This window comes from Gadus morhua, chromosome 13 (genome assembly GCF_902167405.1).
Source record: "Gadus morhua chromosome 13, gadMor3.0, whole genome shotgun sequence".
Lineage (NCBI taxonomy): Eukaryota > Metazoa > Chordata > Actinopteri > Gadiformes > Gadidae > Gadus > Gadus morhua.
Window position 1 is genome coordinate 4,538,257 of NC_044060.1, and position 26,377 is coordinate 4,564,633.

General features: G+C 46.9%; 6 protein-coding genes across 10 annotated transcripts in view; 3 read left to right on the forward strand and 3 right to left on the reverse strand.

The window, feature by feature from the left end:
• Positions 1-267: 267 nt before the first annotated feature.
• On the reverse strand, positions 268-5,105 carry snrpb (small nuclear ribonucleoprotein polypeptides B and B1). The gene is made up of 7 exons (XM_030375457.1): positions 4,879-5,105; positions 3,473-3,624; positions 2,519-2,630; positions 2,253-2,405; positions 1,570-1,699; positions 1,326-1,460; positions 268-414 (listed from the first exon to the last, which is right to left on the reverse strand). The coding sequence occupies exons 1-7, from the start codon at positions 4,879-4,881 to the stop codon at positions 377-379; spliced, it is 723 nt and encodes a 240-aa protein (XP_030231317.1). The 5' UTR covers positions 4,882-5,105; the 3' UTR covers positions 268-376.
• A 3-nt stretch (positions 5,106-5,108) lies between these two features.
• On the forward strand, positions 5,109-10,323 carry LOC115557560 (E3 ubiquitin-protein ligase RNF182). Its single transcript, XM_030375456.1, has 7 exons — positions 5,109-5,705; positions 6,250-6,345; positions 6,524-6,677; positions 7,608-7,675; positions 7,926-8,043; positions 9,213-9,427; positions 10,032-10,323. Exons 2-7 carry the CDS (start codon positions 6,298-6,300, stop codon positions 10,209-10,211), a joined length of 783 nt encoding a protein of 260 aa, XP_030231316.1. The 5' UTR covers positions 5,109-5,705; positions 6,250-6,297; the 3' UTR covers positions 10,212-10,323.
• A 2,849-nt stretch (positions 10,324-13,172) lies between these two features.
• LOC115557344 (regulator of G-protein signaling 9-binding protein) lies at positions 13,173-16,946 on the forward strand. The gene is made up of 5 exons (XM_030375099.1): positions 13,173-13,263; positions 13,672-13,873; positions 14,572-14,775; positions 15,279-15,421; positions 15,911-16,946. Exons 2-5 carry the CDS (start codon positions 13,672-13,674, stop codon positions 16,088-16,090), a joined length of 729 nt encoding a protein of 242 aa, XP_030230959.1. The 5' UTR covers positions 13,173-13,263; the 3' UTR covers positions 16,091-16,946.
• Positions 16,947-17,675: 729 nt separating this feature from the next.
• ube2c (ubiquitin-conjugating enzyme E2C) lies at positions 17,676-22,493 on the reverse strand. The gene is made up of 7 exons (XM_030375465.1): positions 22,402-22,493; positions 21,846-21,960; positions 21,359-21,386; positions 20,791-20,877; positions 19,900-20,104; positions 19,423-19,482; positions 17,676-17,871 (listed from the first exon to the last, which is right to left on the reverse strand). Exons 2-7 carry the CDS (start codon positions 21,944-21,946, stop codon positions 17,834-17,836), a joined length of 519 nt encoding a protein of 172 aa, XP_030231325.1. The 5' UTR covers positions 21,947-21,960; positions 22,402-22,493; the 3' UTR covers positions 17,676-17,833.
• A 98-nt stretch (positions 22,494-22,591) lies between these two features.
• polr2j (RNA polymerase II subunit J) lies at positions 22,592-24,572 on the forward strand. The gene is made up of 3 exons (XM_030375466.1): positions 22,592-22,867; positions 23,419-23,527; positions 24,349-24,572. The coding sequence occupies exons 1-3, from the start codon at positions 22,725-22,727 to the stop codon at positions 24,448-24,450; spliced, it is 354 nt and encodes a 117-aa protein (XP_030231326.1). The 5' UTR covers positions 22,592-22,724; the 3' UTR covers positions 24,451-24,572.
• A 316-nt stretch (positions 24,573-24,888) lies between these two features.
• The window catches only part of LOC115557248 (deoxynucleotidyltransferase terminal-interacting protein 1), a 5,211-nt gene continuing 3,722 nt past the window's right edge, over positions 24,889-26,377 (reverse strand). For 4 of the 5 annotated variants that reach the window (XM_030374918.1, XM_030374916.1, XM_030374919.1 and 1 more), the window contains exons 10-14: positions 26,157-26,215; positions 25,798-25,858; positions 25,555-25,626; positions 25,360-25,415; positions 24,889-25,166 (exon numbers count right to left, since the gene is read on the reverse strand). In XM_030374918.1, coding sequence (XP_030230778.1) covers positions 25,058-25,166; positions 25,360-25,415; positions 25,555-25,626; positions 25,798-25,858; positions 26,157-26,215 — 357 coding nt within the window. In that variant the 3' untranslated portion in view covers positions 24,889-25,057. Of the gene's footprint in view, positions 25,167-25,359; positions 25,416-25,531; positions 25,627-25,797; positions 25,859-26,156; positions 26,216-26,377 lie in introns of all 5 variants that reach the window. The other variant, XM_030374920.1, reaches the window with a different exon arrangement.

Below are 26,377 nucleotides of genomic sequence, written 5' to 3' on the forward strand. Positions count from 1 at the left end.
ACATTCCAGTGCATTTAACCAGCTCTAGCATCATAATGTATTCATCACTTTAAAGAGTGACTAACCATCTCCATCGCAGTGAGTGTATTTCATCAGCTCTAAAGCAGTTAGAGTATATTTAACCATCTCTATTGTTATACAAAGGGCATTACCCATCTCTGTAGGAGTGAATAACCATCTATAGTAGCAAGACCATATACTTAGAAATGTTTTCTCTTTTTGTGTTAAAGTTGTGTAACAAGTTAACAAAGAGGCAGACACAAAGAATTAAGTCAAAATGTCCCGAGGACTCTTTATTAAAAAAAACATAAAACACAAAAGTTGAAACTATACAACTAGCCAGGCGGTGGTGGGGGGTGGAGGGAGAGGGTGTGGTTTAGGGTCTTGGGGGGCGCATGCCTGGGGGAGGCGGGCCTAGAGAGAGGGATAGAGAGTTGAGATTAGTACAGAGGTCACATGACACAACACATGGTCTCCATGGTAGAAGGCTTGCACGGGATCTTTTTTTTAATTTCACGTTGCTGTGTATATGGTATTTGTGGAAAATATAAAAAGAAATAGCTGAACCGATGGTGAAGGAACTATATTATGCATGATATGTAGCCCTACAATTCTGCGTCTAAAACTCAACTTGGAAAAGGCCATTTGCTTGCTTTAAATACAGATTTAGTCACAGCAGGATGTTGTTGTGGCAGACCAACTGACCCGTCACTTGGTTGTTGGGAGATCGCTTTAGGACTGTGATGAAGCCATCAAGGATGTTGTACGTGTCAATACTTTAATGATTCCATTTGTTTAGGCAACAGGTTAATTGATGTCTATTGAGATGGTATTCAGCCATTATTCTTTCGCTCATAAGCTCAGTGTGTACGTTTTGTATATTGGGCGGTTGGCCATCAATGAACATCCATTCTGTTCCAAACACGCGTTTAGCAGCGACCAAAGCTGTATCTTTGTTTCAGCCAACCCCGATAAGCGCAGACTAACTAGAAAGTTTTCTCCAATAGGGCTTGCAAAAACACACGCAGTTGTTTTGATTGTGTTTACAGAGCAATACGTACGCTCAAGGACTTACAAACTGAGAGGATTGTTAACCGTTACAACCGTTTAACTCTCTTGTTATCAACAGTTTAAATCTCACACCTATGAGCAGCAACTTGACCAGACGGCAAGCGTGAAAAGATGTACGACACACGCAGTCAATCAGTGAGCGTGTGTGGCTTTGAAGAACACAGAAAGGCGCCTCTGCATTCGTCTCTAAACCTTGACGCAGCCCAAGCCTAATCAGTAGTCGTCCATTATTGAGGCACCGGAAGAACCGTTACCTCTCATCCCAGGGGGCGGTGGCCTCATGCCAGGAGGGGGCATTCCCATTGGTGCTCCGCGGCCAGGAGGCATTCCCATTGGTGGGCCCATGGGGGGCCTCATGCCGGGGGGTGGTCCCATCATTCCTGTGAAGCCAAAACGTTGGGTGTTAAAAACCTCCAAAACCAACACCAGTTACCCCCCCACCACATCATCACCAGTCCCCCCAAACCACGACCAGTCCACCACCAGAGCGCCACTCACCAGGGGGCGGGGCTCCGCGGCCCATTGGGGGAGGGGCTCCTCGGCCCGGAGGGTATTGCGTCGGCGCTCCTGCGATGCTGGCGCCGGCTGCTGCCGCGGCGACCGTTCCCCGGCCCTGGGGGGTCATCACCTTGGATACACAAAACATACGGTACGTGAGTCACATGACTGACCGACCCACTAGTGTAGGCGCCCTAGAAGGTCCAACTCGATGACCAGTAGGCTGTGGAACGAATCCCAGTCATTTACGAGATTCTTACTGGGGTACTCTGCAAATTGGTTCAGTCACTGAGGTTAATGGTTGACATGATTGTCATCACTTTCTCAGCGTCTTGTTTTTCTGTGCCCTGCCTGATGTCAAAGGACCTTCAGTTCTCTTAGGAGGCTGAATGATAGTCTCTGGAACACAGTCGCTGCCTGCCGCCATGTGTTCGTGACGTAAACAACACTGCCGCGCTGCATGCTGCCCCTGGGAGGCCGTCGCTAGCTTCAGTTGAACCACGGTCAACAAACTGCACTTTATGACTACAATCTAACACAGTCTTTGTATATTTAACTACTGTATAATAAAACTAGGTTAAGATGGAAAACCGGTAACCGTTTAAGCCCTGACCTGCCCATAAGAGACACACACACACACACACACACGCCACATGCGCCACTCGAGTGGTCGTCATGGTTACCTGTTGCGATGGCCCGCCCACTCCTCTGACGGGTCCTGCCAGACCCGCGGGGGCCTGGGGCATGGGGGCTCCTGCCGGCACGCCACGCCCTGCGGCACGGCCGACCCCGGGGCCACCGGCCACGCCCGCCAGCGGAACCCTGGCGATGCCCGTCTGGAACACAAGAGGTCAAAGGTTAGACGAGGGCGAAGGTCAGACGTCTACGTCATCCTGGGGTGGGGTCAGGCGGATGAGTGATTTTATGGTTTTTGGGGGGGGGGTCTTACGTCTTTTGGGGGTGGTCCTTCCACCGTCATGGAGACCAGGTTCTCCCCCCGCAGCAGAACCAGACCCAGAACCCGCTTCTCCTCGCGCTCCGGCTGCTTCGAGTTCTTGGGCCTGCACACAAACAAACGGCGAGACGTCAGCACAACCACACAACAAAGACTTCCAACACAACCTCGCAAACACCCAACAGTCAACACAATCACACCAACCAGCCGCCACACAAGGCGTCACCACAACCCTACACACACCTCAACAAACCGTCTTCAGGGCAACACCATGGAAAAGACATGGCCGTCATGAAGACATTGAATATGAATATATTATATTTATACACATTTCTCAATCATCAACGTATTGCTGCTCAGATGGAGCTGATACGCGTGGAGGCCAACGCTCTCCTCGCAGAGCCGCTGACCGGCAGCCCCCCGTCTGACGTTGGTCTCCTCCTTAGGTCAGACCACCATCAGCTCATTACCATCTCCCGTTAAAGGGGTAGACTTCTGCTTAACTGTAGTGTGCATTTATGCAGCATCACTACAAACCGAACCACAGGTTGTATCCAGCATCGGCGGTGGTCGCCGAGAGTCAGCCGGCTTAAGCTCTCGTCATGCGAGTTGAGCGAGGTGAGATGCTAGGTGGTCGGCGCCAAGGCGTACGATGAGAACCAATAGAAGCCTACGATTTTTACTCTTGTGTACTGTACAATAAGATGTAATAAAAGTGTTTCTGATTCTGAATAGAGCGGCCTGGGCAAAAATATTGGGGATTCTGTAAACGAGTGTCCTGAAACCTGGATACAGCGCATTCGATAAGATTGATATATATTACGCTGAAGTAAATACGGCCTGAAACATTACGCGGAGAAGGAGATGTTACTAGAGAGGTTTCATGCTGACGTTCATAAGATATGGCAGTGACAAGACATCATGCTGCTAGTGTGGATAGGGTCTTACTTGATCTTCCTGAACTCGTCGCAGTCACAGAGGATGAGGTTCATGTGTTTGTCGAAGGCCTTGAAGGTGCCGATGAAGATGCGGCCGTCCTGCAGGATGCACCTCATCCTGAAGTCGATGTGCTGCAGCATCTTGCTGCTCTTTCCCACCGTCTACACACACACACACACACACACACACACACACAGTGATACCTTTGGTCAACATTGGTTTACATGAAAAAAGTCGAACTTCATTTCCCATCATGCAATGCATACAAGATGTATAACGAATAAGAACAAAGAAAGGAGTCTCAAAGTTGGGTTCATGTTGAGGATAGGGGAAGACCACCGATTGGATGATCCTACAGACAAGGTCAAGTAGACAATAAAACTGAAAGACTTTTATCGCACCTCTGATATTGCACCTAAACATGGTTATATTTTACTCAAATCTAGCTGTCAGGAGTCCCAGCCCACTCTCTATATATGAAACGTTCCAAGTGGTAAAATCTTTGCAAGTTCAGACGCATGGATAAATTCATTATTGTGAATGCATGTGCATTACAATGCACGTCTGTATAAAGTATGATTGCGTGCATAAATCGGAACCGGAAGAGGACTGGACCAGGAAGTTAGATGCCATGTTTGTTTCGGTCCAAGGATTTATTCATGCATGTTCGTGTCTAGCTTGTACAAATAAAGAATGTAGGCAAAAGGATCGTATTCAGCCGTTTCCTGGTGAGGCGTGGAAGAGACACGAAACGTGTCTTAATATGTACAGACTTTACACTTTCACTACGTTACAAGTTAGACTGTTTCATATCGATTTAGATGGGACTTACAAGGAATGGAAGCCTGTGTATGTTCACAGGACTGAAGGAAAGAACATGGATTGGGCTAGACTCCATTACAGAGATAAAACACCAATACAAACTATTTAACTGCTATTGACAACATGCTGTTCAATGAATGTTTCCGTCATACGAGTTGTACATTTATAAACACGAAGAAACGGAGATACGTGGGACTCGAACACAAAGGCGTATCTGGAACCACGTTTAAAAGTACCCCCATATAACGCAATAAGAGCTCCAGGCTCTATACAGTAGGAACCTATGCAATGGGTTAGTAAACGGATGGCTAGAAGATCGTTCCCTCCCGCCAATGTTCTGGAGACACGTTATACGATAATAAAAAGGTTTCTGTAGAAGAAAGGAATAAACACTTTGATAACAAGTATCGGTTAGACGAACGCAGACATTGAAAAGTTGCAGGACAGAAACGCGTTAACAATGAATGGCGGCCATCGTTCAGTGTACGTTTGAGCAGAGCGCGAAATCTGCCGTGATTCAATCATCGGAAAAATAAAATGAGATTCAAAAGACAACTGAAACAAATAAATCGACAGGAAAAACAAAGACTTACCATTTTAGCGGCTGTGATGGCTCCGATATCAGTCGGATTTCGCCAAAAATGTTCAAAAATTGACCCGCGAAGCTCCAACGGGGCCGCTGGGTTTTAAAGTAGAGTTACAGGAAGTGATGGAGGAAGGGAAACAGGAAGTGACGGAGGGGAGACGAAGTGCAATTCGATATTTGCTCCGTCGCCCCTTTTTTCCTTTATTACAAAGTTCCCATCGATTGCAGCACCTTTCTAAACTGATCCTGAATTAAAATAAATAAAATACTGTAAAATATAAGACGCTTTCATTTTAAAAAAAAAACACACACACGGTGACCCACCTTCCCTCCCCAAAGTGATTTTTCATCCGATGACTTCATGCACTTCAGAAGTCCCGTGAACTTCATTTTACATAAGATGCGTGTCTATAACCCGCTAGTCCTCTGAAAACACAAATGGACAAACAAGTTACATAAAATAACTTTGTGATTTCGTCACGGGGGCAGAAGGCGCGGCAGCGGACGGGCTGCTTCACCTTGGGTTCGTTGCCACGACAACCGAGGGGGAGCGATGCATCGGTGCTGATGCTGCAGTGATTGGGATGCCCGCTCGAGATCTAAAGTGACTCACCGACCCCGCGAGGCGGCGAGGAAAATGATGAGGAAGATGACGACGAGGAAGATGACGATGAGGAAGATGGCACGTTAGCATCTTTCCGTTAGCATCTTTGTAGCCCTGATACACGAGCCGGACGTTAAGGGACTGTTAATGAGCTGTTGCCGCTGAACTGCTGCAGTGGGCAGGAGAGGTGCTGCCAGAGGACAGACGGACAGGAAGGAACATTCCAACAGGTAAAGAACACACGACCCACACACACACGCACGCACACACACGTTCTTTTAAATATCAGCCAATCACGTGGCAGCAGGAGCTGCCCTACTTCAGGAGGATGATGATGATGATGATGATGATGATGGTGATGATAGACGAGCGTCCGTCATTCCATGTATTTCACTTAATTTCTTTATTCGTGCCCAAAGTGTTGATAACCGATCTGAAACCTACATTGAGATGAAAACTGAAATTGTCCAGCGATATGAATACTGTTAAGTATTAATAACCAGTAGGATTAGCACTGTACAAATGTCAATAACACCATCACAGTCTACCGTAATGCAGTTGTTGACCACTTGCCTTTTTGATCACAGCCTACCTGAGTATTGTTACTGACCACAGCCTACCTGAGTATTGTTACTGACCACAGCCTACCTGAGTATTGTTGCTGACCTACTGAGTATCGTTGTTGAACATGTCTTCATGACCACCGCCTACCTGAGTAATACCTGCCTAGTGTCCTTACTAATCAGGTATAACCTATTACAATCCTCTCTTCAGATTGGATGAACCTTACTTCCTGGTGGTGCCTGGGAAACAGCCAATAACATGAAGCAGCTGCCGGGGGCGGAGTCTGGCCCTGCCGCCGAAAGCAAGGTAATAACCTCACAAACATACTTACACATCGATCTACAGCTATATATGTGAATGTGTGAACGTGTGCATGAATGGGTGAATGTGAGGCAACATTGTAAAGAACTTTGAGCGGTCGCTGGTTAGAAAGGCGCTGTGTAAAGGCCGTCCATTGACCGAACGCTGACCCCTGACCCTGCAGGTGGAGATGTGGGGCCAGTCTCTTGTGTACACCGTGGAGGAGCTGGAGTGTAAGATCTGCTACAACCGCTACGACAGCCGCAGCCGTCGGCCCAAGCTACTGTCCTGCCTGCACAGGGTCTGCCTCAAGTGTCTGAAGAAGATGGTGGACGTGGGTGAGTCTCCTCACCCTCTCCCCTTGCTCTCTCTCCCCTCACCTTCTCTCCCCCTAGCCCTCTCTCCCCTCCCCCGCTCTCCCCATCAACCCTCTTTCCCCCTAGCCCTCTCTCTCTAACCCTCTCTCTCCCTCGCCCTCTCTCCCCCTCCCCTCTCTCCCCCTCCCCTCTCTCTCCCTGATGAAGAGAAACTTATTTTGAGGACCCGTCTGCCGGCTAAATATTAGATTGAACATTAGAGCATGATCATTGGAAAGTACAGGCAGCAACGTTAAGGATACATTCTGTGAGCCAATGGGTGACCAAGTTTCTTATAGGGAAACGTTTTCATTTTGGGTAGTGAATACACAGGTCACAAAGATGCTTCGGAGTGAGCATAGTGGAGAGTTTAGGATTGGCGGGAGAGGCCAAGTTAAACTGCAATAAACACTGGGTGAAGTGGGTATGTCTGCAAGGCTGCGCGCAGGGACGCAAACAGTTAAAGGAACCTCCACAATGAAGAAGTCAGTCGATATAAGTATCAGACTTTGTGGCAAGAATGGCAATGCAAATGACAACAATCTTAATGGCTTAATCTCGGAGAGGAAGGGAGGTATCTCTAGGTACAAGGAGAATGTATACAATTCCTTTTAATGTGAATACTAATTATATATACAAGGTTAATATAATTAGTATATAACTGTATATTGTAGTTATGATTGATATGTCCGCGACATGCCCTAATGCCCTCTCTCTCCCTCATCCTCTCACACAATTTGCCGAAATACAATAAAGGGAAGAAAATAAAAATGCCCCCTTTGACCCTGAATGAGACTTTCAGACTTTAGCTGTTAATGTAAAGTCTAAGGAGCAAACCTTCACACTAACACGACGCACACAGGAAGTGGACCCGGAACAGGTCCTACTCCTGACCCTTCTCTTGTCTCTCAGGGGAATCGTCTCCTTCGATGGTCAGCTGTCCGTTCTGTCGTCATGAGACCTACATCCCCGACGAGGAGGTGAGCCCTCATGGGAACACGCCCCAAGACTTTAGCCGACTGGATTTGCTTCAAAGTGGGAAGGTTGAAAGGCCCTGGAGCTGAAGCTGCTCAGTGGTCCGATCTCTCTCCTTGCTCCTTCCCTCGAGGTGTGGTCCCACCCAGAGGTGTGGCCCCACCCAGAGGTGTGGCCCCACCCAGAGGTGTGGCCCCACCCAGATGTGTGGCCCCTCCCAGATGTGTGGCCCCAGCCAGATGTTTCTCTGTGCAGGTGTGGCTGATGGAGGACGACCGCCACGTCCTGGCCGTGCTGTCCTGCCACGACCAGCTGGGCCGCAGCGGGCTGCCCCCCGGGACCGAGGTGGTGCTGAGCCCCGACAGCCTGACTGGTAGACTCACCCTCACACGATGACCTCACACCCTCACCCTCACACCCTCACCCTCGTACCTTAACCCGCTAACCCTCACCCTCTAACCCTCTAACCCTCTCACCCTCTTACCCTCTTACCCCCTGACCTTCTAACCCTTCCCCTTCTAACCCTCTAACCCCCTGACCTTCCAACCCTTTAACCCCCTGACCCTCTAACCCTCTTACCCTCCAACCCTCTTACCCTCCAACCCTCTTACCCTCCAACCCTCTAACCCCCTCACCCTCTATCCCTAGAGGGTGGCAGTAACCCTAGGGGGGCAGTAAAGGCCTTGTCTGGTGTCTGTCCGTAGTGGGGGCAGTAAAGGCCTTGTCTGGTGTCTGTCCGTCCGTAGAGGGGCAGTAAAGGCCTTGTCTGGTGTCTGTCTGTCCGTAGGGGGGCAGTAAAGGCCTTGTCTGGTGTCTGTCCGTAGGGGGGGCAGTAAACGCCTTGTCTAGTGTCCGTCCGTCAGTAGGGGGGGCAGTAAAGGCCTTGTCTAGTGTCTGTCCGTAGGGGGGGCAGTAAACGCCTTGTCTAGTGTCCGTCCGTCCGTAGGGGGGCAGTAAAGGCCTTGTCTGGTGTCCGTCCGTAGGGGGGGCAGTAAAGGCCTTGTCTGGTGTCTGTCCGTCCGTCAGTAGGGGGGCAGTAAAGGCCTTGTCTAGTGTCCATCCGTCCGCAGGGGGGGCAGTAAAGGCCTTGTCTAGTGTCCGTCCGTCAGTAGGGGGGCAGTAAAGGCCTTGTCTGGTGTCCGTCCGTCCGTAGGGGGGCAGTAAAGGCCTTGTCTGGTGTCTGTCCGTAGGGGGGGCAGTAAACGCCTTGTCTGGTGTCCGTCCGTAGGGGGGCAGTAAAGGCCTTGTCTGGTGTCTGTCCGTAGGGGGGGCAGTAAACGCCTTGTCTGGTGTCCGTCCGTAGGGGGGCAGTAAAGGCCTTGTCTGGTGTCTGTCCGTAGGGGGGGCAGTAAACGCCTTGTCTGGTGTCTGTCTGTCCGTAGGGGGGCAGTAAAGGCCTTGTCTGGTGTCCGTCCGTCCGTCCGCAGGGGGGGCAGTAAAGGCCTTGTCTGGTGTCCGTCCGTCCACAGGGGGGGCAGTAAAGGCCTTGTCTGGTGTCCGTCCGTCCACAGGGGGGGCAGTAAAGGCCTTGTCTGATTGCAGGAGTGGAGGGAGCGGAGAGGGGCGGCGCGGCGGGCGAGGCGTCCTCCGACTGCCTGGTGCTGACCATCATGCAGCTGCCCGGCGAGTCGTCCGACTCCCTGAGCGTGATCAACATGCTGTACCCGTCCTCGCTGCCCTGCAGCGCCTCCACGCACAAGTGCCGCGCGTGGACGTCCCGGAGCCTCCCGCGTTGCCTGCTGGGGGCCCTCTGCCTGGTGCGTCCTGCGCATGGGTTTAACTAGTTTAACTAGTTTAACTAGTGCACCATCATACTTTACCTAGTACTGGTACACCATGTCCTTCATAATTGTGTACTCGTACTAGTTAGAGTATCCTGAAGCACATAGTGTACTTGTTAAAGTATCATGGAGCTCATGGTATTCTCGTATTAGTTAAAGTACACAATCTGTTACATAATGCTCCAACTAGTGCTAGTAGACCATGTGTGCCATGATACTTTAACTAGTACTAGTAACAAATGTGCTTCATAATACCTTAACTAGTACTAGTACACTATGTGCTCCATAATACTTTAAGTAGCGTATTGTTTACTAGCTAAAGTATGATGGAGAAGCTTCATGATACTTCAACTAGAAACTAGTTGCTCTATAAACTGCTACATCATACAATACTTAAGCTAGTGCTAATCCGCAATCTTCTTCATAATACTTTAGCTAGTAAACAATCCCCTCCATAATAATTGAACTAGTACACTGTCTGCAACCCTCAGATGAGGTGACGTTCAGTTGTCATAGCAACATGGACGGTGAAGGCAGATTGGATGAACCGACGGCGCTGGTAACGAGTGTTTGTTTGCAGGTGTACTTCAGCTCCCTCCCCCTCGGGATCTACCTGCTGATGATTGGTCAGCTGTGGCTGGGGGTGGTCCTGGTCAGCCTGGTTCCCTTCACCCTGCTGCTCTGCATCCTCTACGGCTTCTGCCAGTGCCTCTGTCACGAGCTGCTGGAGACGCTGAGCCACCGCAACACCGCACCCTGACGCTGCCGTACCCGACCCCTGAACCCACCGTACCCTGACCCCACCCTATGGTACCCTAACCCCACCCTACGGTACCCTAACCCCACCCTACGGTACCCTAACCCCACCCTACCCTGACGCTACCGCACCCTACCCCTAAACCCACCGTACCTAACCCTACTGTACCCTAACCCTACCCTAACCCCAACCTCCCCTAACGCTACTGTACCCTAACCCCACCCTACCCTGACGCTACCGCACCCTACCCCTAAACCCACCGTACCTAACCCTACTGTACCCTAACCCTACCCTAACCCCAACCTCCCCTAACGCTACTGTACCCTAACCCCACCCTACCCTAACCCCACCCTACCCTAACGCTACCGTACCTTGCCATACCCTACCGTACCCCTACCCTACTGTACCCTAACCCCACCCTACCCTAACCCTACCATTCCTTGCCATACCCTACCGTACCCCGCCCTACCCTACCGTAACCAACCCTGCTGTACCCCGCCCTACCCTACTGTACCCCGCCCTACCCTACTGTACCCCGCCCTACCGTACCCCGCCCTACCGTACCCCGCTCTACCCTACCGTACCCCAACCCTACCATACCCCGCCCTACCCTACTGCACCCCGCCCTACCATACCCCGCCCTACCCTACTGTACCCCGCCCTACCCTGCTCTACCCTACCGTACCTTGCCATACCCTACCGTACTCTACCGTACCCCGCCCTACCCTACTTTACCCCGCCCTACCGTACCCCGCTCTACCTTACCGTACCTTGCCATACCGTACCCCGCTCTACACTACTGTACCTTGCCATACCCTACCGTACCCCAACCCTACCACTTATTGAAGACTAGTCACACAGCACCCCTCTCTCTGAGCCATGGACAACAGCCCAGCCTTTCTAAGCTACAATCACCAGCAATTACTGACACATAGCTTCACCTGGAGGAGACTGGATAAGGACATCACCACCGTGCAGAGGATACGGGATGATGATATGGTTACTATAGACACGATGTGGTCCCACTTCAGTCCTTACACATACGTTTCAACTGAACTTATAGACCTTAGTCTTGGTTGCCATATGAATGGTGTTATTTATCTTAAACTCTTCTGTGTAGTTCATGTCTTAAATGCAACCTCCTTGTAACTCTGGTCATTTATAGGCTATCCAACATCTTCATTTAGATAAACTGTCAGTCAAGATCCTGTTACTATGGTAACCACTGTTCCAAACTGTACGTAATTCTTGTAACCCCTGTGTAACTATGGCAACCTGTGAGTTCTAGAACACTGTGGTGTAACTATGGCAACCTGTAGGTTCTGGAACACTGTGTTGTAACTATAGCAACCTGTGAGTTCTAGAACACTGTGGGGTAACTATGGAAACCTTTAAGTTCTAAAACACTGTGGAGTAACCATAGCAACCTGTGGGTTCTAGAACACTGGTGTAGCTATGGCAACCTGTGAGTTCCAGAACACTGTGGTATAAATATGGTCGGCATTGAGTTGTAGAACATTGTGGTGTTACTATGGTAACCAGTTTTTCCAGATCTAAATCGCACACATGAAGAGGATGCTCCACTTTTTCTGTAAATCTGGTTTATTAAACAGAGTTGACTCTGGGTGTGAAACTGGTTTCAGGTAAAAAAAGATTGGACTCTGGTTGTGAAACTGGTTTCATGTTAATACAAAGTTGAATCTGGTTTTGAACTTGCTTCATGTTGAAACCGAGTTGACTCTGGGTGTGAAACTGGTTTCAGGTTAAAAACAGAGTTGACTAGCTGTGAAACTGGTTTGATTTTAAAACAGAATTGACTCTGGATTAGTAACTGGTCTCATGTTAAACAGTGCTCTTCAGAGCGGCTTATTTTTCCGAGCATACACACGTTTCATTTTAAGAATTATTTCTTTGTGTCATTTGAGCTGCCATGCAACACTAACGTAGGACGGACATGCTGCTTGGAAAGTGTAACTTCTGTGTGTCAGCGCCCAGTGTTTCATCAGCTGTGCAGATGACCACACCATGGCAGTGTCCGCTTCTGTACAGTCAATCAATTACAAGACTTTTTGGATTTTAACGGGGCCTGAAGTTGTTAGATGTGGGGTCATGTCTGTGTCAGTGAATGTTTATTTTTATCTTTAATAAAACACAAAACTAAGATCTCAGATTGTTTCTTCTGGTTAGGTCATAGTGGACCTCTGAATATGTGGCAGCACCTCTGTCTATATATACACATATATATATATTCGGTTTTAACAATTTAATTTGATCTAATATAAAATATATATTATAATAATAATCATACATTAGATTTCTATAACTCTGTTCTAAATACTCAACGACAGTTGACAGAGTGAACACAAAATAAAATAATTGAATAAGACTACATAGGCTACTTCTTATATCCTACAGGCTGTAGGATATAAGGATGGATTTAAGGATATAAGGGAAGGATTTAATAGGATATAGCTGTAGGCTACAGCTATATCCTATTAAATCCTTCCCCCAGTATCTTAACTCCTCCATCAGGTCGAGGTTAGAGGAAGACAGCCAGCCTCGTGTAATGAGAGAGGGAATCACACAAGGGGCGAGAGGCAATTAACAGAGGGAGCCGGGGGAGTCCTCCCATCTCCCAGGAGAGGGAGGGAGGGGAGGGGGGGAGGAGAGGGGAGGAGGAGAGGAAGGGAGCATAGAGGGGAGAGGGAAGGAGAGGAGAGGTGGAGGGAGGAGGAGGGAGACAGGGGAGGGGAGAGGAGGAGAGGAGGGCGAGAGAGGAGATAGGAGAGGAGAGAAGGAGAGAATGGAGGGGAGAAGAAAGGGGAGGAGCGAGGAGGCTGGGAAGAGAAGAGGTGAATGGGAGGGGAAAGGAGAGTGGAAAGAGGGGAGGGGGGGGGGGAGGGGAGGAGCCTAACCTGTGTTGGAAACCTTGCCTCCTCTCGAAGGAGCAGAGGTTATCTGGGACTCTGAGGACGCACACGTCTCCTGCTGCCTAGCTAGGATACAAGGAGGCTTGGACAAAAGGTGGCAGGAAAGAAGGCGAGAAGGACACAAGGTGACTACTAGGAGACAGGGGGTTGGTGAGGACCAGAGCTGGGCCTACACAGAAAGGGTAAAGGGAGGCGGACCTCCCTGTCTCTCTACCTGGTTGTCTCTCTACCTGGCTGTCTCTCTACCTGTCTGTCTGTCTGTTTCTCTACCTGGTTGTCTGTCTCTGTACCTGGCTGTCTGTCTCTGTACCTGGCTGTCTGTCTCTGTACCTGGCTGTCTCTCAAAGTGGGTGTCTAACTGTTTCTATACCTGCCTGTCTCTCTACCTGGCTGTCTTTTTACCTGTCTGTCTCTCTACCTGCCTGTCTGTCTCTCTACCTGCCTGTCTGTCTCTCTCCCTGGCTGTCCCTCTACCTACCTGGCTGTCTCTGTATCTGGCTGTCTAACTGTCTCTCTACCCGTCTGTCTGCCAGATGAGTCGGTGGCGGCGGTCGGTGGACGAGCTGCAGGTGCGGCGGCGGCAGCTGGGTGAGTGCGAGCGCGGACAGGAAGCTCTGAGCCGGGTCACTTCCTGTTTCCAGCAGCTGTCGTCCGCTCTGGGCAGCAGCTGTGACGGCAGCTTTCTGAGAGAGGAGATGGAGGAGAGCAGAGTGCTGGCCTACAAGATCTGCTGTGGTACGACCTGTCTGTCTGTCTACCTGTCTGTGTAGCCTACAAGATCTGCTGTGGTACGACCTGTCTGTCTGTCTACCTGTCTGTGTAGCCTACAAGATCTGCTGTGGTACGACTGTCACCTGTCTGTCTGTCTACCTGTCTGTGTAGCCTACAAGATCTGCTGTGGTACGACCTGTCTGTCTGTCTACCTGTCTGTGTAGCCTACAAGATCTGCTGTGGTATGACCTGTCTGTCTGTCTACCTGTCTGTGTAGCCTACAAGATCTGCTTTGGTATGACCTGTCTGTCTGTCTACCTGTCTGTGTAGCCTACAAGATTTGCTGTGGTACGACCTGTCTGTCTGTCTTTCTGTCTACCTGTCTGTCTGTTTACAAGATCTGCTGTGGTACGACCTGTCTGTCTGTCTACCTGTCTGCCTGTTTACAAGATCTGCTCTGGTACGACCTGTCTATCTTAGCCTATAAGATCTGCTATGATACAACCTGTCTGTCTGTCTACCAGTCTGTGTGTCTGTCTGTCTGTCTAGCTTACAAGATCTGCTCTGGTACGACCTGTCTGTTTGTCTACCTGTCTGTCTAGCCTCTAGTAAGTTCTTCTCTGGTATGATCGGTGTTAATGTGGTCTGGTGCAGACAACGTCCCACGACAACATACGCGCTCACACTCAGTGGGTGGTTCTGTGTTGACCTTGACCCCCCAGGGTTATCCCGACGGCTGGTGGGCCTGCTGGCCGAAGGTGACCCTAGCTCGCCCTCCCCAGGGGAGAGAGAGAGCGCAGAGCGAATCTGGGTCCTCTTCTTGTCCGCGCTCGAGCACTTCCTGCTCGACCTCCAGAAGGCCAGCAGCCTGATTGGACGGTTTCCACTGACTCAGCGCTGTGATCGACGCGCATTGGTCAACACAGGTCAGCCCGCCAGAACATCTATCTCAGGGATGAACACCGATGGGGTCTTCATCAGTTTAAATAAGGGGCCACCCTTAATATAATACGTTCTATTGGGTCAGGTGACTATAATACGTTGTAAAAAAGGGTCATGTGACTACTAAAAGGGGCATGTGACTATAATACATTATAACAGGGTCACGTGATTATAATACGTTATAACAGGGTCATGTGACAACTAACAGGGTGATGTGACTTGACTACTAACAGGGTCATGTGACTACTTACAGGGTCAGGTGACTAATAAGTTATTATAGGGTCATGTGACTATAATACGTTATAACAGGGTCATATGACTACTAACAGGGTCATGTGACTATAATACTTTATAACAGGGTCATGTGGCTACTAACAGGGTCATGTGACTATAATACTTTATAACAGGGTCATGTGACTACTAACAGGGTCATGTGACTGCTAACCGGGTCATGTGACAACTAACAGGGTCATGTGACTACTAACAGGGTCAAGTGACACCATGGCGGGGGTGGCTGCGTGCGCGGCGTCGGTCCAGACCCCCTGGATCACCGTGGAGGAGGAGCCAAGCCCGGGGCTGACCAATCACATCACAGGATTGGAGGATCTGCTGCAGGACATGCAGCTCAAGGTAGACTCCTCCCCCGACCTGGGTCCAGGTCTCTGGTTCTGGTCCTGGTCTGTGGTCCTGGTGGATGGTCAGGTCTGTGGTTCTGGTCCAGGTGTACAGTTCTGGTGGATGGTCAGGTCTCTGGTTCTGGTCCTGGTCTGTGGTCCTGGTGGATGGTCAGGTCTCTGGTTCTGGTCCTGGTCTGTGGTCCTGGTGGATGGTCAGGTCTGTGGTTCTGGTCCAGGTGTACAGTTCTGGTCTTGCTCCAGGTATGTGATCCTGGTCTCTGGTGGGTCTGTGGGTATTGTGGTTCCAGGAGTGAAGCTTTGGTCTGTGATTCAGGTAAGTCCAGGTCTGTGATTCTTCAAGGTCCGGGTCTTTGGTTCTTCAAGGTTCAGGTCTGTGGTTCTTCACGGTCCAGGTATTTGGTTCTTCAAGGTCCAGGTCTTTGGTTCTTCAAGATCCGGGTCTGTGGTTCTTCAAGGTCCAGGTCTGTGGTTCTGGTTCCAGGTCTCAGTTCCCTTCTGGTCTGTGGAGGCGACCCAGCAGGCATGGGCGGAGGCTGCGGACCTGATGGAGGACAGCGTGGAGGACCTGATGGAGCTGGAGGTCGTCTCCAATGATAACAAGATGAACTCCTGCTGCCCTTCCTGCTGCCGCCTGGGCTGTCTGCTCTATTTACTCAACTAGCCAATAGGATCAAAGCCGGAGATCAACTAGCCAATAGGACGAGCGCCTGAGATTAACTAGCCAATAGGATCAGAGCCTGAGATCAAATGGCCAATAGGATCAGAGCCCTAGAATCACAAGCCAATAGGATTGAACCCTATAGATGGCATCAGAGCACCAATCAGGCTTCTTAATCGGTTAGCTTGTAGCTGCCAGGGAGCTAGCTGTGGTTAGCTTGTAGCTGACAGTTGAGCTGAGGGGGTTTTCCGTAGCACACATACCCCTGTGCTCCATAAGAACCAAAAAGCCCAACACAACTAAGTTTGGAAGAAAATTTCTCAGCCTTTGCAATAAGGGCTTAGCTCACGGTACTTCATCCTTAGCGTAGTGATTGTGCTAGGGCCTCCCTTTGTCAAACAGTTTGAGTTGATAACAAATTATATTGGTAAAATACTTTTTTGGTGAAGCCAGGGGGGAGATATTCTTTTGTTTGTTTACAGTTGTTTGTACAGGAATGTTCCTTTAATTACATATAATTAAACTGTCACCCAGAACCTCACAAGATATAAAACATGAAAAGCACCCAGCTAATGAGAACCTAAGAAATATTTTATCTTATCAAAATGTATTTGTCAACCACAAAGTTTACTACAGGAATTAAATGCTAGCATCTCCAGTGAACCACCTAGAGGCCGTTAGAGGAGCTACATGCTAGTCTCTTCCGTGAACCACCTAGAGGCCGTCAGAGGAACAACATGCTAGTCTAGCAAACAACCCTAAGGTATACAAGTCATTTTAGGGTTAAAGAGAAAAACACCTATTATTGTGGTTATTTTAGCACTGCTTCACATGCAATAATAAACAATATTTTACTTAATGTGTACTTTCTTTGTACAGGAAAATTAAGAAAATGTCAAATGGATAGTGGTTCCGACTGTGTGCACATGACGAAGCAACGATTTGTAATTATATACCACTGATGTTAATACGTGTATTTGACATGTATAAACCATACGTCACCTATTTTAAATCTTTTACCTTCCCACACTATCAACATTTTCACTTTAAATAGAGTTCTTCAGAGGTCCCAAGAAATTATTTAACTGCAAATCATCTCTGCACTCATTTACATAATTATGCTCCAATTGCGCCATGGATAATAATCACATATCCTGCCTCAATGATCGAGAATATTTCCCCACCTAAAACCATTGGTACCGCAAGTAAATAATACGGCCTAATTTGATCCTTACAAATAATGGTTAATAATAAAATGGATGACATACCGTGTCTCTAGCTTCACACAAAAACTATAAAGCAGGAAATTGGTCTCAGAGAATTATTTTTTCTATCTCGCTTCTGACTGTTTCATTGGACTCGGTTTTGTTTGGACAATCCCTGGTCCTGACCAGCGCTCTGCCACACGGGGATAAGGACTTCTCTCGTCCATTAGAAACAAACTTGACGACGCCTAGAGTATAACGGCGTGGACGTCAGGGTTTCCCCCCCCCCCATCATACAGCGATATGCAATGACAATCTTTAATGATATACTTTTATTAATAATTATATATAATAATAATAAAACTATCGGTAATCATACAACATCAGGGGTGCGGTAGAACAAACGCATCTTTATTGACACAGGGCAAAGAACATAAAAATATTGTACAAGCGCATACACACGCGCACAAACACAGACACACGCGCACACACACACTAGCCGACAGGCCTCACACACTCAGACAGGACGAGAAATGGTGGTTCAGCTTTTGAAGACCGCATTCACGTGGGCTTTGAACGCTGAAACAAGAGACATTGATTCATCTTTATATTGTTTTAATACATTTACATTCAGGGCCATTAAGCAGACGCTTTTATTCAAAGTAGTATTTCGCCACACTAGAGATCATTAGTAGTTCACTAGAGCTCATTAGTAGTTCACCATACTAGGCAGTGTTTTACCCCAGCACTGTATGGTTAAGGCAGCCGCCATAACAACAATAGGGTCCCGCCCTGACTACCAATGTATAAAAAAAAAATATATATATTTTTTTATTATTTATTATGCATTAACAAAGTACAAAAGGAAAGAAAACATACTTCCATCAAGTATAAAAAATAAAGATAAACAATGCACTGGTAATACTATTGAAAACAATAGTCGTGCCATAAAGCTTTTTGAATGGATTTGAAACGGCGGCATCAGGTGGTTCGTTGTATATATTATTGCGAACTGAAGCCCTCACGAAGACCGCAGGGCTAATAATAATAATAATAATAATAATAATGGATTGAATTTATATAGCGCTTTATCTAGACACTCAAAGACGCTTTACAGTGAAGGGGGGACCTCACTAACCACCACCAGTGTGTAGCACCCACTTGGGTGACGCACGGCAGCCAATCTGCGCCAGAACGCTCACCACACACACCGGCTTGAGGTGGAGATTGAGGGAATTAATGAGTCAGCCAATTGTACAGGAGGATGATTAGGGGGCCAGATTGAATGAGCCTGGTTGGGCCAGGACACCGAGGAAGCCCCTACTCTTTGCGATAAGTGCCCTGGGATCTTTTATGACCTCAGTGAGTCAGGACCTCGGATTTACGTCTCCTCCGAAGGACGGCGCCTTCCACAGCACAGTGTCCCCGTCACGACACAGGGGCATAGGGACTGATGTTAAGGCCAGAGGGAAGAGTGCCACCTATTGGCCACCACCCGACACCACTTACAGCACCTGGTATTCCCAGGCGGTCTCCCATCCAAGTACTAACCAGGCCCGAACATGCTTACGCCTCGTTTCCACATACGTATGTTTTTCGTATCCGTGCTTCCGTAAATTTACGGAAGGGGTCACTAGTGTTTTACGTATTGACATGAATTTATTTACGGACAGCCAAAAAGATGGGGGAACGTATGATAATGGCCGTTTTTAGGAGACCGGTACTTTGGAACATGAGGGTCGACATATACAGAGATAAAAACAAAACCAACCAGGCTTGGAAAGAGATCGGCGAGGAGTTTGGCCTGCCAGGTACTTGCATGTTTTGTGAAAAACATAAAAACTTTCATACGGTATCTCCGTAAAACGACGGCGAAAGATACACATTTTTCGAACGTATGTTAGGGACATACCGGACAGAAATTTTACGGAGGGGGGGGGAGTCTCGGAGGAAAAACTGACATTACGGAGAATCACGTAGGAATGAATGGACTTTCGGTCGGAGAGGGTTGGATCGCATACGAGAATGTACGTATGTGGAAACGAGGCGTTAGCTTCCGAGATCAGACGAGATCGGGCGTGTCCATGGTGGTAAAGGCCGCTAAGAGACGAGCAGTAGTTTATGACTCACCCTCCTGGTTGTCCCATAGTTCGGCAGCGGCCACGTTCAGAGGACTGTCGTTGTTGGGCTCTGCGGGGAGACGGGTTCAAGCGGTTATCCAATCGCACACTTTGCCTTACTTGTGACCCACCTGTTCAGCGTGCTCCCGAGTGCAGCCTTTTAACAGTAATATGCATGTGGATCAATAAACCAAACAATGGCAGGCTCTTTGTTTAGGGAAAACATTATTGAACACCCGCGGTTAAAGTCGGGTCATATACTCAATCCACACCTCACAGTTAGTGACGAGCTAGTAACTAGTGTTACCTCCTAACAGTTAGTGACGAGCTAGTAACTAGTGTTACCACCTAACAGTTAGTGACGAGCTAATAACTAGTGTTGCCTCCTAACAGTTAGTGACGAGCTAGTAACTAGTGTTGCCTCCTAACAGTTAGTGACGAGCTAGTAACTAGCGTTACAGCATGGGTATACCCAGGCTAGCGTTACCTCCTAGCAGCGACTGTATGGACAGCAGGATGGACCTGACGTCGTACAGCGCCGACCACTTGTCCTTCAGGATGTCCAGGCAGATGAAGCCCTGCTCGTCCACGTTGGGGTGGAAGCAGGGCGTGACGAACTTGACCCGCGGCGCCTTGTAGGGGTAACCGCTGGGGAACTCCAGGGACAGCTTGTAGCGCAGCCCCTCGTACACCTGGAGCACAACGCCGCGGGTTAGCACGGGTCACAGCTAGGTACAGCACAACGCCGCGGGTTAGCACGGGTTACAGCTAGGTACAGCACGTCACCACTAGTGAGTGCACATTACCAGTAAATAAAGAGCAACCGATAGTAACTACTAGGTACCGAAGATCACTTAGTTAGAGCCCATTACCACTAGTGAAAGCCTGTTACCACTAACAATCACTCATTACCACTAGGCATATTACCAGTTTACCATAACCCACGGTATGGCAATTGTTAGCGGTATAATAGCTTCTACAGTCTACAATGCATTATGGTACATTTCCAGTATAATATCTACTAGTCTACAATGCATTATGGTACATTACCAGTATAATATTTGCTAGTCTACAATGCATTATGGTACGTTACCAGTATAATATCTACTAGTCTACAATTCATTATGGTACGTATATTATCTACTAGTCTACGATGCATTATGGCACGTTACCAGTATATTATATCTACTACAGTCTACAATGCATTATGGTACGTTACCAGTATAATACCTACAAGTCTACAATGTATTATGGTACGTTACCAGTATGATTTCTACTAGTCTACGATGCATTATGGTACGTTACCAGTAAAATATCTACTAGTCTACAATGCATTATGGAATGTTACCAGTCTATCTTTATTCATATGATGGCCTACCGTTTCTACAGCTCCGTCGACGGTTCCGATCCACTTGAAGAGGTTGTCCGACTCCGGGAAAGCCGAGATTCCCTTATCACCCGACATCTGAATACACATGATCCAACATCAGTTAATCTTAATTCAGAGGATCCTACATCAATTAATCTGAATTCACGTGACCGCTCATCAATTCATTTGACTTTACATGATCCAACATCAGTCCATCTAAATTCACATGCTCCAACATCATTCCATCTGAAAATATCTATGAAATATCAAACATCTTTGCCACGTTACGTGTCAAGGAAGGATTTAGACCGCTTTTCACTTCTTCAACTGAACATTCCTGTCGGATCCCTGACGTCATTTAACGTGATAATTAGCAAATTACACCTACGTAATTAACAAAGCTAACTAGGCTTCCCCTCTGCAATGAAATTTAATGAACTTTTCAAAGATAATTCAATTTAAATATTTATTTCTACCAAGCAGATTAAGAATACAAAGTCAAAAACAGATACATGTTAGTCACTAGATATACGTTATTAGGTTAATTAATGTTAGACTCAAAGAATCAGCCGTTTACCATAAGAGTCATCAGCTCCTGCTGTAATCTGCCAATGAAGAAGAAAAAACACAATAAATACCAAAACCTCCTGGCCACCCCATATAAAACAATATCTAATAGAAAACATTTCCAATAAAACTTCATACAGAAATATCACGTGGTATACAACAGATTGTTCAATGATATAATGATGTTATGTATAATGCAATGTTTATCAGAATCATAATAATGTATCATAAAATGTATATTAATATGTCGTATATTAATATGTCGCATGTATGCATCGGCTAGTGGGATGTGTAATGTATTTCAAATTAAACTCCTGTCAGTATTATATTATGTGTATCCCATCATATATAAAAAATATGCAATATTTATCGGTTATATTACAGTTTACTGTAATGCATGTCCGATTAATTTATGTCCGTCTAATGTAACGTGTATCCTATTCTATATTTTATAACACAATGTGACTGTAACGCATTATGCATCGGAGGCTGGTTACCTCTTCGTCACCGAGCCTCGGGCTGCGCTACCGCCGGCCTCGCTGCCCTTTAGGGCGGCCGTAGAGGCGGCGGCGGCGGGGTCCGTGTTCTGAGAAGACATTTTACTGGAGGGATCTGAGGAGCACAGAGACTCTGAATCAGGACAAACTCGGATTATTAACATACTTTGAATGGGAGTTCACCTCAAAGACAGTTAGCTCCATAAAGAACATAACTGGTGTCATGGGTTCAGCGTTAATATAAAGACATTAATTTGTCAAATACATCTACGGTGACGATGTTTTGGTCATTATATGGAATTATATTCATTACATTGTTAGCTAACGTTAGTATATAAGTTAGTATAACACTAACTAACGTTACCCACTGATCAGCCCAGAGCTGAAACGTTACCAATACATGCACCGTTAGATTATCATATTAAAGATTATCATTATGAGGACGATCGTCATATTCCGACAATCAAGCATGATAGCGCAGTGAATAGTTAGTAGTTAACATCAATATCTTATTAGAATATAGTGAATAGTTAGCAGAAGTGTTGGTAAAACTTACAGCTGGTTGAACGACGACGCAGTGCAGAATTCAAACACTTCTCTCTAGGGCGAGAACCAATCAGCGATCAGGGTTTTAAACCTGATTCAGGTCTGATTGGTCAACTGGAAGCATGTGCAACCACAACACAAGCGCCTCATTGGTCGGAGAAAGATCCCGGAATCGACTCCGTCACTGCTGCGTCAGTGCCATGCGCCGCGCTATAACACCGGAAGTCGTCACTGTTTGTGTACAGAATCTTACCGCGCCGTGCTTTCTTCCAACACCTCTGTTAAAAAGCACAATTAATTCATAAAAAAATATTATAATTTGATAGTTATAATATGAACGCGCCTCCAGCCTTCGAGTCGTTCCTCCTGTTCGAGGGCGAGAAGAAAATCACCATCACCAAGGACACCAAGGTGCCGAACGCCTGCCTCTTCACGCTGAACAAGGAGGACCACACGCTGGGCAACATCATCAGAGCGTAAGCACCCCCTAACTAGTACCACTAGTCACTAGTACAACTAACACCATATGCTGGGCAATATCATCAGAGCGTAACTATCCCCTAACTAGTACCTCTAGTCACTGGTACAACTAGCACCACACGCTGGGCAACATCATCAGTGTGTAACTACTACCCCCTAACTAGTACCACAAGTGACTAGTACAACTAGCATCACACGCTGGGCAACATCATCAGATACTCACTAGGTAATCTAGTACAACTAGTACTACTCACCAGTACAACTAGTACTTCTCACCAGTACAACTTGTGCTACTCAGTAGTACAACTAGCGCCATTCACTATAAAACTAGAACTACTCACCAGTAACTATCCCTTGCTCGCTGTATGCTAAACTAGGTTAGTTCTAATGTTATTCTTGTGTTTTAGTATACAAATACATGTGTTTTGTATTGTTGATTAGTAAATGATATAACCATTCATGTGATTTGTGTCGTTGATTCCCGCGAGGCACGTCACCACCTACAGTGTTTTAGTGAAATTAATTGAAGTGTGTTTTGTGTTTGCAGGCAGCTGCTCAAGGACCCTCAGGTTCTGTTTGCCGGTTATAAAGTCCCCCACCCTCTGGAGCACAAGATAGTGATCCGGGTTCAGACCACCCCGGACTACAGCCCTCAGGTAACGACTAACTATAACTAGTACTCCCCCTGATGGTCAACAGGGTTCAGACCCCCTCAAGACCACAGATCCCAGTTAATTAGCTAACTATAACTAGCAGTTAATAGTTAGCTAGGTGACTATCAGGGGGATAGTCACCAGGGTTCTGACCCGCCCAGACCACGGTCACCAGTTAGAGGTGCCATGACATGCCACCAGGTGTGGTGTGATGACATGCCACCAGGTGTGGTGTGATTAACCGTTACAAGCCGTTTTGGTAATCTGGTTGGACAAGCCCACCTGTGATGTCATAAGGGGCAGATTTCCAAAAACGGCTTGTAACGGCTAATCACACCACACCTGGTGGCATGTCATCACACCACACCTGGTGGCATGTCATGGCACCTTTAACTAGCTAACTAGTATATATAACTCTGCCCCCTGATGGTCACCACCAGGATTCATGTAGCCATCCTAGCAAACCCAGGTCCAACATGATTGGTAACTGACCTGTCTGTGTCACAGCCTGGCTATAGAGAAAAGTGCAGACTATTAACTGATGACTCCCCGCTAGTCTTAATAAGAGAGGCGGGATGACAGAGTACAAATGGAGCCGGGACCTGTTGTCATGGGGATGAGACCTGTCGATGAGATGTGTTGTCATGGTGGTGAGACATGTTGCCGTGGTTGTATGACCTGTTTACATGGTGATTAAAACGGTTAGGGATAAAGGATGGCTCTTTGTTGCAAGCTGGCTTGGGTGTTTACACGGCAGAGGGTCGAACCAAGGTAGTCCTCTTCAAGGGGTCACGCTAACAAACCTTGTGTGTGTCTGTGTGTAGGAGGCGTTCACCAACGCCATCACAGATCTCATCAGTGAGCTGTCTCTGCTGGAGGAGCGCTTCAGGGTCTCCATCAAGGACAAACAGGAGGGCATCGAGTGACCCCGCTCCTCCTCCTCCAACCTCCTCTTCCTCATCCTCCAAGCTCCTCCTCCTACCACCTCCTGTCTTTACTGTAAATATGGAACCATGTCCACTTTTCTAAATAAATATTAAATATCATCCTCCATGTCTCTTACCTCTTAATGTATATATATATTTATATCCTCTTTAAACTCTCATATTCTTTATTTTCTATATATTTTAATGTATTACAATTTTTATTTATAATTCATTTTATTTATTTATTTTAATTAACAGGCCTATATCATTTATTATATATCTTTTTATATATATTTATCGTATTTTTTTAATATATTTATATAGGACCTATATATGATATATTTGTTAACCAGTGTTAATACTGCTGAACCATAGTCACTACGGCTGAACCATCAGTATCGGTATAAATCCTTCCAGGACAAGTAGAAATACTACAGGTTTTAGATAAAAAAAGTATTTAATACTAGAAAGGTGAGTAAACAATAAAACGTTAAAAACCACCACATGATACGCTCATCTTCAGCCCCCTTGAGCATCTGATTGGCTGTCAAAGGGCCTCTGAGTCCCTGATTGGCTGTCAGAGGGCCTTGGAGCCTCTGATTGGCTGTCAGAGGGCCTCAGAGCGCTGGGCCTCCATGGCTCGCTGCATCTTCTCCACCATCCAGATAGGAACGGAGAACGGCTTCAGCTCCTCCATCCTCAAGTCTGGACACTCCCTGACACACAGAAACACACATATTATACACACACACACATGATATATACACACACACACAAACAAATACAGACGTAGGATACACACACACACACACACGAAATATACACGCACTCACATGGAACACAACCATGATATATATACACAAACACATAGACTGATGATATATATATATACACACACACAGGCCTTACTTATAGTCGTCGCTGCGAGACAGGTCCTGGATGTCCTCTTCGATCAGCAGGTATGCCTGGACACACAAACACACCTGAGTACCCCTTAACACATACTCATAACCCCAGGGGGCTTTGACATGGTCGTGTCCTGGGATTGGGATCCTCTCATGTTATTGTGATCATATCTCACGTTATGATTATCATCTTTCTCACCATCTTCCCTCCAGTAGCTCTCATGTGTTGTCTCTCTGCCAGCCAGTGTTTATCCTGAGCATCTGCAGCATACTGGGAACACATTACACGCACGTTACACACACTATGTATGTATTATGTATGTATGTACCACTGAACCATCAACTACTTAAATTTTCACAGCATTAACTACTATAGCTATACGCAATTATTAACCACAAGGTGTGTGTGTGTGTGTGTGTGTGTGTGTGTGTGTGTGTGTACCTTGAACAGGGCAGAGTGTTTGATGTAGATTCGTCCTCTGGTTCCTCCCATGCCCAACGCCCTGAAACACACGCACCTCCTTTAGGATGCTTCCTGGGACCTTGGTGCCTTGCTAACCTTCAGCATTAGGGTGCTTCCTAGGACCTTGGTGCTAGGAAGTAATATCTAGTAATACTACCTGTACTACTGTATACTATGTACTTCATCTAGTTATAGTTCCTGTAATACTGTATACTATGCACCACAACTAGGTGTAGTTCCTGTAATACTGTATACTATGCAACTCATCTAGTAATAGTACCTGTAATACTGTTTATTAATCACACTAGCTCGAGTACACTTCAAAAGGTTCTACTCACTTATTGGCTCTTGAACCCAAGACGAATGTGCTGCCTTCATTGAGTCTGTTGGGATCCCACTACAATTATATATATAAAATCATAAATTATATAACAATACTAATAAGATATATAGAAAAACATAAATAATAAAACATTACTAGAAAGATATATAGAAAAACATAAATAATATATCTAACAATACTACCCAGATATTCAGTAATACATAAATAATACATATA